This window comes from Apus apus, chromosome 14 (assembly GCF_020740795.1).
Source record: "Apus apus isolate bApuApu2 chromosome 14, bApuApu2.pri.cur, whole genome shotgun sequence".
Lineage (NCBI taxonomy): Eukaryota > Metazoa > Chordata > Aves > Apodiformes > Apodidae > Apus > Apus apus.
The window spans coordinates 3,000,142-3,010,114 of NC_067295.1; the positions used below are offsets into that span (position 1 = coordinate 3,000,142).

Below are 9,973 nucleotides of genomic sequence, written 5' to 3' on the forward strand. Positions count from 1 at the left end.
GCGCTCGGCCCCCCGGGGCTGGGGTCGGGGCTGGGGTCCTGGCTGGGCTGGGGTCGCGGTCTGGATGGGGTCGTGCCTCGGCTGGCGCTGCGGTCGTGCCTAAACTGGGATAGGGGCTGGTGTCGGGGCTGGGTAAAGGGACAAAGAGAGACCCAAGCGCCTCTTCATGGAGGCACCGCGCAGCCCCCAGCCCGCTCTGCAGCGCCCGCGGCTCCTGGGACTTCTCTCTGCTCCCGGTACTTCTCTCGGCTTCCGGGACTTCTCTCTGCTCCCGGGACTTCTCTCTGCTCCCGGGACTTCTCTCGGCTCCCGTCCGTCGCCCCGCGTACAGCGAGGGGGCTTTTCTAGGGTCTTCCTGCGGGGCAGGTGCCCGCACACCCGTTCCCGCACCCACAGCGAGTTTAAAACGGAGCAAAAACCGCGCCGGGGAGCGGGGCTGGGACCCCCCCGGTACCTTTTGACTCGTGTGTTTGTGCTCCGGGCAAAGAGGCTCTGCCCTGGGCGACCCCGCTGCAGGGCGAGCGGAGCCCCGAGAGCCCCGAGCCAGCGGGACGGGTACAAAGCAGCGGGGCTCCGGGCTGAGCTGCAGAGGGGTCGGCTTGGGAGAGGGACCGGGACACCGGACCGGGCTGCGAGCGGGACGGGGCTGCGAGCGGGACGGGGCTGAGCAGCCCCAGCAGCCCCAGCAGCCGAAGGTGTGTCCCGCAGCCCCGGAGCGGCGGGCGCGGAGCCGGGCGCTGACTCAGCCGCTGCCGCCGCCGCCCCGGGCCGTGACGCGCCGAGGGGCGGTCGCTGCCTCCTCCATATAACGCGGCGGCGGGCGTGCAGAGCTCACACCGGCCTTGCTTGCCAGGGGAGAGGGGCTGAGCAGCCAGGCAGACATCGCCTTCTCCTTCTCCTTCCTCTGGGTCCGAGCTGCCCCTTCGCCGGCTTCAATGAAACTGGCAGCGATGATCAAGAAGATGTGTCCCAGCGAGGCCGAGCTGAGCATCCCCGCCAAGAACTGCTACCGCATGGTCATCCTGGGCTCCTCCAAGGTGGGCAAGACAGCCATCGTCTCGCGCTTCCTCACCGGCCGCTTCGAGGAGCAGTACACACCCACCATCGAGGACTTCCACCGCAAGTTCTACAGCATCCGTGGCGAGGTCTACCAGCTTGACATCCTGGACACCTCGGGCAACCACCCCTTCCCAGCCATGCGCCGTCTCTCCATCCTCACAGGTACTTGGCTCAGGAGCACCAGGAGGAAGTGGGGGGACTAGCTTGCCAGACTTCAGGCTTACTTGCCCAGTTTAGGGATGTTTCTCCAGTCCTGGGAGGAGGGAAGTGGGATTTTGTATTGTGCCCAGGGTGGGCAACTTTGCTTCCTGCACGGGGTGGACAGGAGGATGCAGGACCCAGGTGCTGCCTGGTCCTTCTCTCCCCAGGGCTCTGTATGGCGTAGGCAGCAGGTGTCTGTGTGTCCCTGTCCCTGCAGCCATCTCATGCTCCCTCTTTGTCCCCAGGAGACGTGTTCATCCTTGTATTCAGCCTGGACAACCGAGACTCCTTTGAGGAGGTGCAGCGCCTGAAGCAGCAAATCCTGGAGACCAAGTCGTGCCTGAAGAACAAAACCAAGGAGAACATAGAGGTGCCCCTGGTCATCTGTGGCAACAAGGGCGACCGGGACTTTTACCGAGAGGTGCAACCCCGAGAGATAGAGCAGCTGGTGGGAGGGGACCCCAAAAAATGTGCCTACTTCGAGATCTCAGCCAAGAAGAACAGCAGCCTGGACCAGATGTTCCAAGCGCTCTTTGCCATGGCCAAGCTGCCCAGCGAGATGAGCCCCGACCTGCACCGCAAGGTCTCAGTCCAGTACTGTGACATCCTGCACAAGAAGGCACTGAAAGGCAAGAAGCTGCTGAAGGAGGGAGGCCGGGGCAGCACGGAGGAGGCCTATGGCATCGTGGCCCCCTTCGCCCGGCGACCCAGCGTCCACAGCGACCTCATGTACATCCGGGAGAAGGCCATCGGTGGTGGGCATGGCAAGGAGAAGGACCGCTGTGTGATCAGCTAGGAGCCCCCGCGGGATGGGAGGAAGGAAGGGAGGAAGAGAGGGAGGGAGGAAGGGAGGAAGGAAGGGAGAGGGGAAAGATGCTCGTTTCCAAACTGCCCACCTGGGCAGAGAGAGGGTCGCCTCTTCCCCAGCCTCCCTCCTCCTGAGGGATCACTTTCATCAACTCCCCGCGCCACCCTGGGAGTGAATTTTGGGAGAGAGGGAAGCGAAAGGGGAGGCTTTGGAGGGCAGGACAGGGGTGTTGCTGAGACCACCCTCCTCTGGACAGAGAGACAGGGAAAGGCTGAGCTGCTGGGCGGCCAGGTGGGAGGGTGAGCATGGAGGACACAGACCTTGGCGTTTCTTTCCCTCCCAAACCACCCAGCCTCAGGCATTGCCCTCAGGAGGGAGGGCAGAGGCCTGCCAGTGCCTGCCTGGGGCTTTGGGGTTGGTTTTTTATTTGGTTTGGTTTGTTTGTTTGTTTGTTTTTTTAACTTGAGAAGCTGTGCACAGACTCTGTCTCTGTGTTGTGTGTTCGTCTGTGTCTGCAAAACACGTGCAGAAGACACTCCTGTTGCAAAGACATTGCAGAGTTACAGCCCCGATGGACCAAAAAACTGACTCTTGTTTACATTTGTCTTGTCTGATTTGCAAGATCTGGGGGGTGGGGGGGATGAGTGGGAAGGGTTTTTTAAATAAAAAAACAATAGGCACTTTATGTAGGTATTGCTTGTCATTGACATGAACAAAAAAAATCTTCAAGTGTTTCTACCGTGGGTGAAACTTGATGTTTTATTTTTTCTACAAATTAATAAAATCTTTTTAAAATGACACCTCTGGCTTTGCCTTTCCTTCCTCCCTTGGCCCTGCAGTGAAATCAAATCCTGTTAAACCCAGACCTGAGCCCAGCTCTGAGGAGCTAAAAGCAGCCTCCAGACTCCATCCCTCTATTGCCCCACTCTCCCCGACTCCCAGTGCAAAGGTTCCCGTCTCTGCAAGCAGCTGGTCTCTTGCCACGGCGGGTAACGAGGGGCCATGGACACAGCCACTCCAACTGGTCACAGAGCCAAGGCTCTTTCCTCACTTCACTGAAGTGACGATTCCGCCAGGCCCTGGCATGTCACTCGCTGCAGAAACCCAGCAAACTGACATCACTTTTGTTATAAAGAACTGATTGTGTGTCGGGCTTTTTCCTGATTAACTAAGCAGACTTTAATGATGTCAACAGAGAGTGATTCATTTGCCCTCCGTCCGGGTTAGTGTTTTTATTTTGCAATATGAGTAAAAGGAAGCACTTTGCTTGAAAGGTCACCTTTGCATTTGATGGTTTTTAATCTCTGCCTAATAACAAGTTGCAGTAACCGCTGCCAGAAGTGAAAGGGAAAGGGCAAAGCTCTTCAAAGAAGCAGCTCTCCCTGGCTCCAGCTTCTGTTTTGGTTCATTTTCAGCCCCATCCCCTTCCCAAGCACCAGAACAAACCCACTCTTAATATGTATTAACGGCAAATACAAAACTAGAGGGTTTTTTTTCTTCAAAGCCAGAAAACAAAGGTGGGTGAGTGAGCCTGCAAAGGAAACCACTTTGGTTTCGCTTGAAACTTGGATTCAAGTTGACAGAGTTAACTTGTTCCTGTGCTGAGTGCCAGACACTTCTTTGGAAACAAGTTGTTTCTTCCAGCTCCACATATGCCCGATTTCATGGGAACAGCAACTGGCAAAAAAGGGAAACGACTGTCCAGGCATGAGACACAGGAATTTACTGAGCTGGGATGGGCAATGGCTGGCAGAAAGGTAATTACAGTAATAAAAAGAGTGCACATTGTGCTTTATTTATCTCGGTGTTCTGTTTTACTTGGAGTTTACACACTGGCATCTTCCCAAAGAAAGCACCAGTAAAGTATTCCAGCGAGAACAGAATAATCTCTTGGCTGCAGGTGAGTCACAACCTTCCCAGCTCCCAACAAACAGAATTACTTGCCTCTTGCTTTAGGAAAGGAAAATCTCACCCAAACAGACCTTGCTTCTCTCCTCTGGAAAGCACAAGTGCTGCCTGCCCTTGGATGCTGGTTCTTCGTGGATATTGTACTTCCCCAGCTGGTTTTTCACCTCTTCCACTACCAACCCGCACCAACTTTCAGGGTAATTCAGACAACCACGAGGTTCAAGGTCCCATCACCTCTTTGTTAGCCGGGGAGACGTGGTGCTGCTTTAGCAGGTTGTGGTCTGCCCACCTCACAGCTCACAGCAGCACAGAGGACAGGGAGCCCTGGGATCCAGCTGAATGGGATACAACACTCAGGACCTTTCCACCAGCCAAATGTTCAAGCTGCTCAAAATGTGGGAAGTCCCCAGAGCACTTTGGATGTGGAAATGACCGGTCTTGTTGAGCCTGACTTCTGCCATGTATGGAAGAACTAAAACCCCTTGTTACTTATGCTCTTTGATTCTGCTTGCCCTTCCTGTGTTTTAAGAGCAAGATGCCCAATAAGCTGCACTCACCCCAGGAAACTTACACACCCAAAGCTTAATGAAATCCACTCCCCTGGCAGCCCCTGCCTTGCTCTCCCCAGTCACCCTGCTTCCAAAAAAGCTACATAAAGACAAAGGAGCTGGGCCCAGGCTACGCACATCCCCTGTGCTGCCAAAACCCTGCCCCTGCTCAGCCCACATCCACGCAGTGAACACACAAGAGGGGCAGTTTGAATTTCTAAATCTTTACTCATCTCAGACACAACCACCAGTTGTTTAAAAAGAGAGAAATGCAAAAGTAATTGAAGACAATCATTCCTCTTTCGACACACGCAGTCTGGAAAGTGCCCCAGAGACCCTTCCCAGGAGCAAGGCCAAGCAGCTCATGCTTCCCTCCTACGTTCCCTTTTGATGTTTGGCCAGTTTTAAGTGAAAAAAAAATGCAGAAAATGCCCCCTTTTTCTTGCTGAAGCCAAGCAGTAGGTACTTTGACCCTTAGTGAGCAGAAAACATGTTTCCTGCTTGCTTTAATGTAAAAAAAAACCCAAAAACCAAACAAACCACCCCACCCTGAGAGAAGAGAGACACACATAAATGCACAGTCCTACAGCAGCTCGAGGTGAACATCCCACTGTGATCATCCTACGTGGAGCACAGAGTGTTCTGGTTCAGTGCCACATGCCTCAGATCCTCACAGCCACAACTTCAGAGCCAATGCCACCAAAAAAACAGCATCAAAGAGAGAAAAGTGAACTTCTGCCACCTTTTTCTCTCCTGTTCAGCTGGCAGAGGAAGTCTCTGGGACCCAGAAACCAGAGCTGCTCCCCTCCTACTCCTTGGGGATTTCAAACATGCAAAGGCTTTTGTACTTCTGCAGCAGTTCATTTTTGGTCCGGACCTGCTCCCGCAGGCTCTGCAGCTGCTGCTGCTGCTGCTCTGGGCTCACTGCGATGCCAGGCATGGAGCTGATCAGCTTCCTCATCTCCTGGAACTTGTTCTTCAGCTCATTCAGCACCTGGTGGACATCCTGGCTGTCTTTGTCCATGCTGCAGAGGAGAGAAAATGGAGACATTGTTCAATTATCCTGTTGGAAAGTGAAAAGTCTGTCGGGGTGACTCTCATTTCCCGTGCAACCAGAGCTTAAACTGGAATTCAGTGGGAAACTTGCTCTTGGTATCTAACTACACACACCTAATTCACCTATCCAAATAAAACAGGCACAGATGATAGACAGAGTGGGCAGTCTCTGGGGCAAACTGGTTTGCTGCTGATTTCCAGCATACAATCCAGATACCTCAGGACCCATCAGTCACGTCTGCAGCTTTAACACATTGCCATGGAGCAGCATAATTCTCCCTCTGTTTGAACTGCCATATCTCTGTCTGGGGAGCCTAAGACTACATACATGTGTTGTATGTAGAAACCTGGAAAAAAAAGATCTCAGTCTCACCCTGTGACCTGTTGCTGCTTTAATACAAAAAAAAACAATAAAAAATCCATGCAGTCAAACAGCTTGACAGGGGAAAACAGAAACTGTTCCCCAGAAGTACCAGAGACTACCCAATGGCAGAGAAAATGGTACTCTGGAGCTTTAGAATGACTCTCTGGGGATACATACCTAATAAAAGAGAAGTGACAGCATCTTTTTTTTTCCATTTTTTTGAAGAGCAGCACAATTGGTGCTGCAGCCAGCTCTGTGCTTTTTGAGGATCAGTGTTGTCTGAGGCAGCGTCTGCCCTCAAACCCTCATTAGTATCTGCCTCAGCTTTGTTAGTACCAGCCAGAAGTTTTACTGATTCCAGGCAAAAGCAAATCCCTGTTTCCAGGGCGCCTGTTAATAATGAGACCTGGATTCTAATGGTCTTTGAAAAAACAGAAGTCTGCTCAATAGCCAGACCTAAAAATAAATCTGCTTGGCATGACCAGGGCAGAGAGGTGCTTGATTATAACTCTGGGGAATCGTGACAAGTCTGAGAGCAAAACTTTTAACCAGATGGTCACTGTTGGTTTCAAAAGCCTCTTGGAACAAAATATTCATTACTCCCTTCTAGATAAAATTGCAGCTGGCTCTATAATGTACTCCCCCTTATGCAGGCATTATCCCCATTATCCCAGTCAGGATGGCAGTGGAAAAATACAGACACACACACACAGGCCTATGGCACTTCTGGGAAAGGATGGGCTGACACTGCCTTTAATCCCCCAGAGCTGCAAAATGGCTTTGAGAGAGACATCCTCCCTGCTCCAGGTCTCCCCAAGTCTTGTTCCCTTCCCCAAACACAGAGAACTGATGGCTGCCTGAATTATTTCAGGTTTGGTTTTGGTTTTTTTTTTTTCTCTGATGGGTGGTTTTCCTGCTGGATGGAGCCACTGAAGCGACTCCTTCTTTGAGGGCATGGACAGGCAGAGGTGAGGAGGTGTGGGAAGAGGCTGCAGCTGCCAGCAGTGACACAGGATCCAACGCAGTGTCCCACCAGAGCCTGACACAGATGCACAGAAGACCTCCCTTCAGGCACAGAGCTCTTCATTCCACCAGCACAACCCACCATCAGAGGAGCCGTGTGCTGGCATCACAGCAGCAACACCAGACAAGGGGGAAGGTACCAGCAAGCCCTGCATGGGAAAACTTCCTCCAGACCCAAACAGCAGGAAAGAGGACATGTCCTTGAATGTAAGCAAATGTACGCGCTACATCCTCGCTCCTGAGCACAGAGTCACCTTGGAGATGTGTCTTCAGGGCTGAGTCAGTGTCAAAACAGCAGGGCTGGGCTCTGCCACCAGCGGCCGAGCTAAAGGACAAAGCACCTGCCATCTGTCAGGGACATGAGGCAGCAGACCCTGCCTCTGTGATCCTGCCCATCCTGCAGCACTGCTCAGCATTCCGACGTCTGCTCCAGCTGCCCAGGAAACGCCGTGTGTGAAGCAGAGGGAGGCAGCTGGGTGGCAGGAGTGGGTGGCTCAGTGGGACAGGGCACAAGATATCCCTAGGGACATCTGTGGGTCACCACGACCTGCTGGGTGACAGAAAGGAATCTCAAAGGTCTGGGCCCATGGCTATTGCCCACTTTGCTTATGTACATGTACTGTGCATGTAAGCACCTGGCAATGGGTTTAGCCTCACTTGTGGGGCCTGGACAGATCAGGAAGAATGGAGATCCATCTCCAGCACAACAGGGAGGCTGAGGTGTTCTCATGGCCCTTCTGTGCCTGGACCAGTGTTTCAGGGGCTTTTCAGTCCTTCCATGCCAGATGTGCTTGATACAAATGAAACATCAGCAGGACAAAAAACAGCCTCCCTTCGTAAATAAGCACACAGGAAAAGGGCAGCCAGGTCCACAACCACAGCAAGGGAACTCACGCTTCCCAAGCCATCTGCCTCACCCCACAGCATGCCCAGGGGAGAGCACAGAGCTGGCCTGGATGGATGTTCACGAGCTGGGCCCTCAGAAGCATCTCTGAACAGTTTATCCTGGTCAGAAATACCCCAGTTCTCAGGACACTTGTACAAGTACCTTCTAGCCCTACGGATCTTGAACCAGGAAGAGAACAATTTAAGCCATACCACTGCAGAAGCCATCCTCGATTTTACAGCCCTGCAGAACTGGGCTGCACTCCTGCCCCAGCACTGTTTGTATCCTCTGAGGCTGTTATCAGCCCAACAGTACAGTTATTGGGAGCAATAACCCCACACAAGTGCAATGCTCCTGCTCCTGGGTGTGAATGGTGGGGCAGTATACCTGGGCCATGGCAGCACCTGCACTGCCCGGGTGACCTAAACACCACCCGGGTCTTGGCTCCGAGCAGAGATGCACTTGGGGCTGTGCCAGCTGCTTCTGTCGCTCCTCCCAGGAACTGCTGCTGGGAGGAAAAAGGGCAAAGGAGATGCTGGGAAGCTGGAGAGCATCACTAGAGGGGTGACCCGATTGCCTCGCTCTCCCCTGAAGGGCACCCGGAAGATGTTGGCGGATAGTGAGGGTAACTGGAAGGAGGATCGCTTTGTCCTGCTCCCCACCTAGGGGGATACTGAGGGCTGGAGACCATCATTAAAGGGGGATCCCACTGCCTCCTTCCCTGTCCAGGGTGCCCCGAAGATGCTGAGGGTGCAAAAGCACCCTTTAACAGGGGACCCCACCGCCCTGCTCCGCACCCGGAGCACCCTGAGGCCGCCGGGACCAGGCGGCAGCACGAGCGGGGCGGGGCGGGGCGGGGCCGCGGTACCGAGCGGGGCGGCTGCCGAGGGGAGGGCGCTGCGGGCGGTGCCAGCGCCCCGCGGTGCGGCCTGTGCCCGCCGTTACCATTTGATGATGTCGTGGACGAGCGGCAGGAAGGAGAACTCCTCCTGCGCGGGCGGCGGCGGCGGCAGCAGCGGCGGCTTCTGCTCGGCGGGCGGCTCGGGCGGCGGCGGCTCCTCGGCGGCGCGGCCGGCAGCCCCCCCCGAGGCCATGGCGGAGCCCGGACGGGCCGCGGCGCCGCTCAGTGACGGAGCGGGGCGGAGCTCGGCCGAGCCGCCCCGCCTGCCCCGCTCCGCCCCGCACCGCCCGCTCGCACCGCCCCGCACCACTCGCACCGCCTGCACTGCCCGACCCGGACCGCCCCGCACCGCCTGCACCGCCCGCCCCGCGCCGACAGCCGCCTGCGCCGCGGCCCGGCCGGGGTCTGGGTTTGGGCACAGGGCTGTGCTTGCAGCTTCCTCTGAACTTGCAGCTTCCCCTGAGCACAAGCTTGACCCTGTCCGGCAGCGTGGCTGAGCCTGGGCCAGGTCTGAGCTGGGGCTGGGGCCGGGGCTTGGCCTGCACCTGAGCCTGGGTCCTGCCCCGGTGACCCCCCCAGCAGCCCCCCCGGAGCCCCGCGCACCCCGATGGCGGGGTTGGAAGGGCAGAGAGCAGGGCCCCACACCCTGAGGGCAAGATGAGGAGAAGGGGGCACCATCTGGTCTGGTGGCAGCTGCCAGCCCCTTGGAGCACTCAGACTGATGTCCCTGTGTGCATCCCTCCCTTTTGAGCCAATCTTAGGGAGAAAATGGTGTTATTCTGTGTTAAATCATTAACCACAGCAGGGGTTTAACTCTCTCTCAGATCCCAGCTTTTCACCATGGTTTTTTATTAGTTGGTGTCAGTAGTTTGGCTTTAATGCAGCTGAGGACAATATTTCAAGGGGGCTGAGTGACAGTGGCAGGGTATTTGTGATGCCTTGAGGGTGGATGCTTATGCAGGACCAGGTTTGCTGCCTGAGGGAACTGGAGGAATCTGGAGGCAGAGAGACAGAAACCTGGTGTCAGGACTGGGACCTCTGGGAAGCTGGGAAAGGGGGGATGGAGGATGATGTCCTTCTGCACCCAACAGCCCCACAGTTTGCTTCTGCTGTGTTTAACCCCCTCTCTCCACAGAAAGGATTGTGGCACTAACAATACCAGCTGTCGTCATTTTCTTCCAGGGTTGGCTTACAGAAAATGCATAATTTAATTTTTCCT

At 55.1% G+C, this 9,973-nt stretch overlaps 2 protein-coding genes across 2 annotated transcripts; one reads left to right on the top strand and one right to left on the bottom strand.

The window, feature by feature from the left end:
• Positions 1–839: 839 nt before the first annotated feature.
• Positions 840–2,868, top strand: RASD1 (ras related dexamethasone induced 1). The gene is made up of 2 exons (XM_051632085.1): positions 840–1,221; positions 1,506–2,868. Exons 1-2 carry the CDS (start codon positions 936–938, stop codon positions 2,054–2,056), a joined length of 837 nt encoding a protein of 278 aa, XP_051488045.1. The 5' UTR covers positions 840–935; the 3' UTR covers positions 2,057–2,868.
• Positions 2,869–4,728: 1,860 nt separating this feature from the next.
• MED9 (mediator complex subunit 9) lies at positions 4,729–8,993 on the bottom strand. Its single transcript, XM_051632091.1, has 2 exons — positions 8,799–8,993; positions 4,729–5,549 (listed from the first exon to the last, which is right to left on the bottom strand). The coding sequence occupies exons 1-2, from the start codon at positions 8,945–8,947 to the stop codon at positions 5,333–5,335; spliced, it is 366 nt and encodes a 121-aa protein (XP_051488051.1). The 5' UTR covers positions 8,948–8,993; the 3' UTR covers positions 4,729–5,332.
• Between the last annotated feature and the right edge of the window lie 980 nt (positions 8,994–9,973).

Coding starts and splice junctions, on each gene's coding strand:
- RASD1 (XM_051632085.1), top strand. CDS start 936: ATGAAACTGGCAGCGATGATCAAGAAGATGTGTCCCAGCGAGGCCGAG. Junction 1,222..1,505: donor CCGTCTCTCCATCCTCACAG/GTACTTGGCTCA, acceptor CTTTGTCCCCAG/GAGACGTGTTCATCCTTGTA.
- MED9 (XM_051632091.1), bottom strand. CDS start 8,947: ATGGCCTCGGGGGGGGCTGCCGGCCGCGCCGCCGAGGAGCCGCCGCCG. Junction 5,550..8,798: donor GTCCACGACATCATCAAATG/GTAACGGCGGGC, acceptor TCTCCTCTGCAG/CATGGACAAAGACAGCCAGG.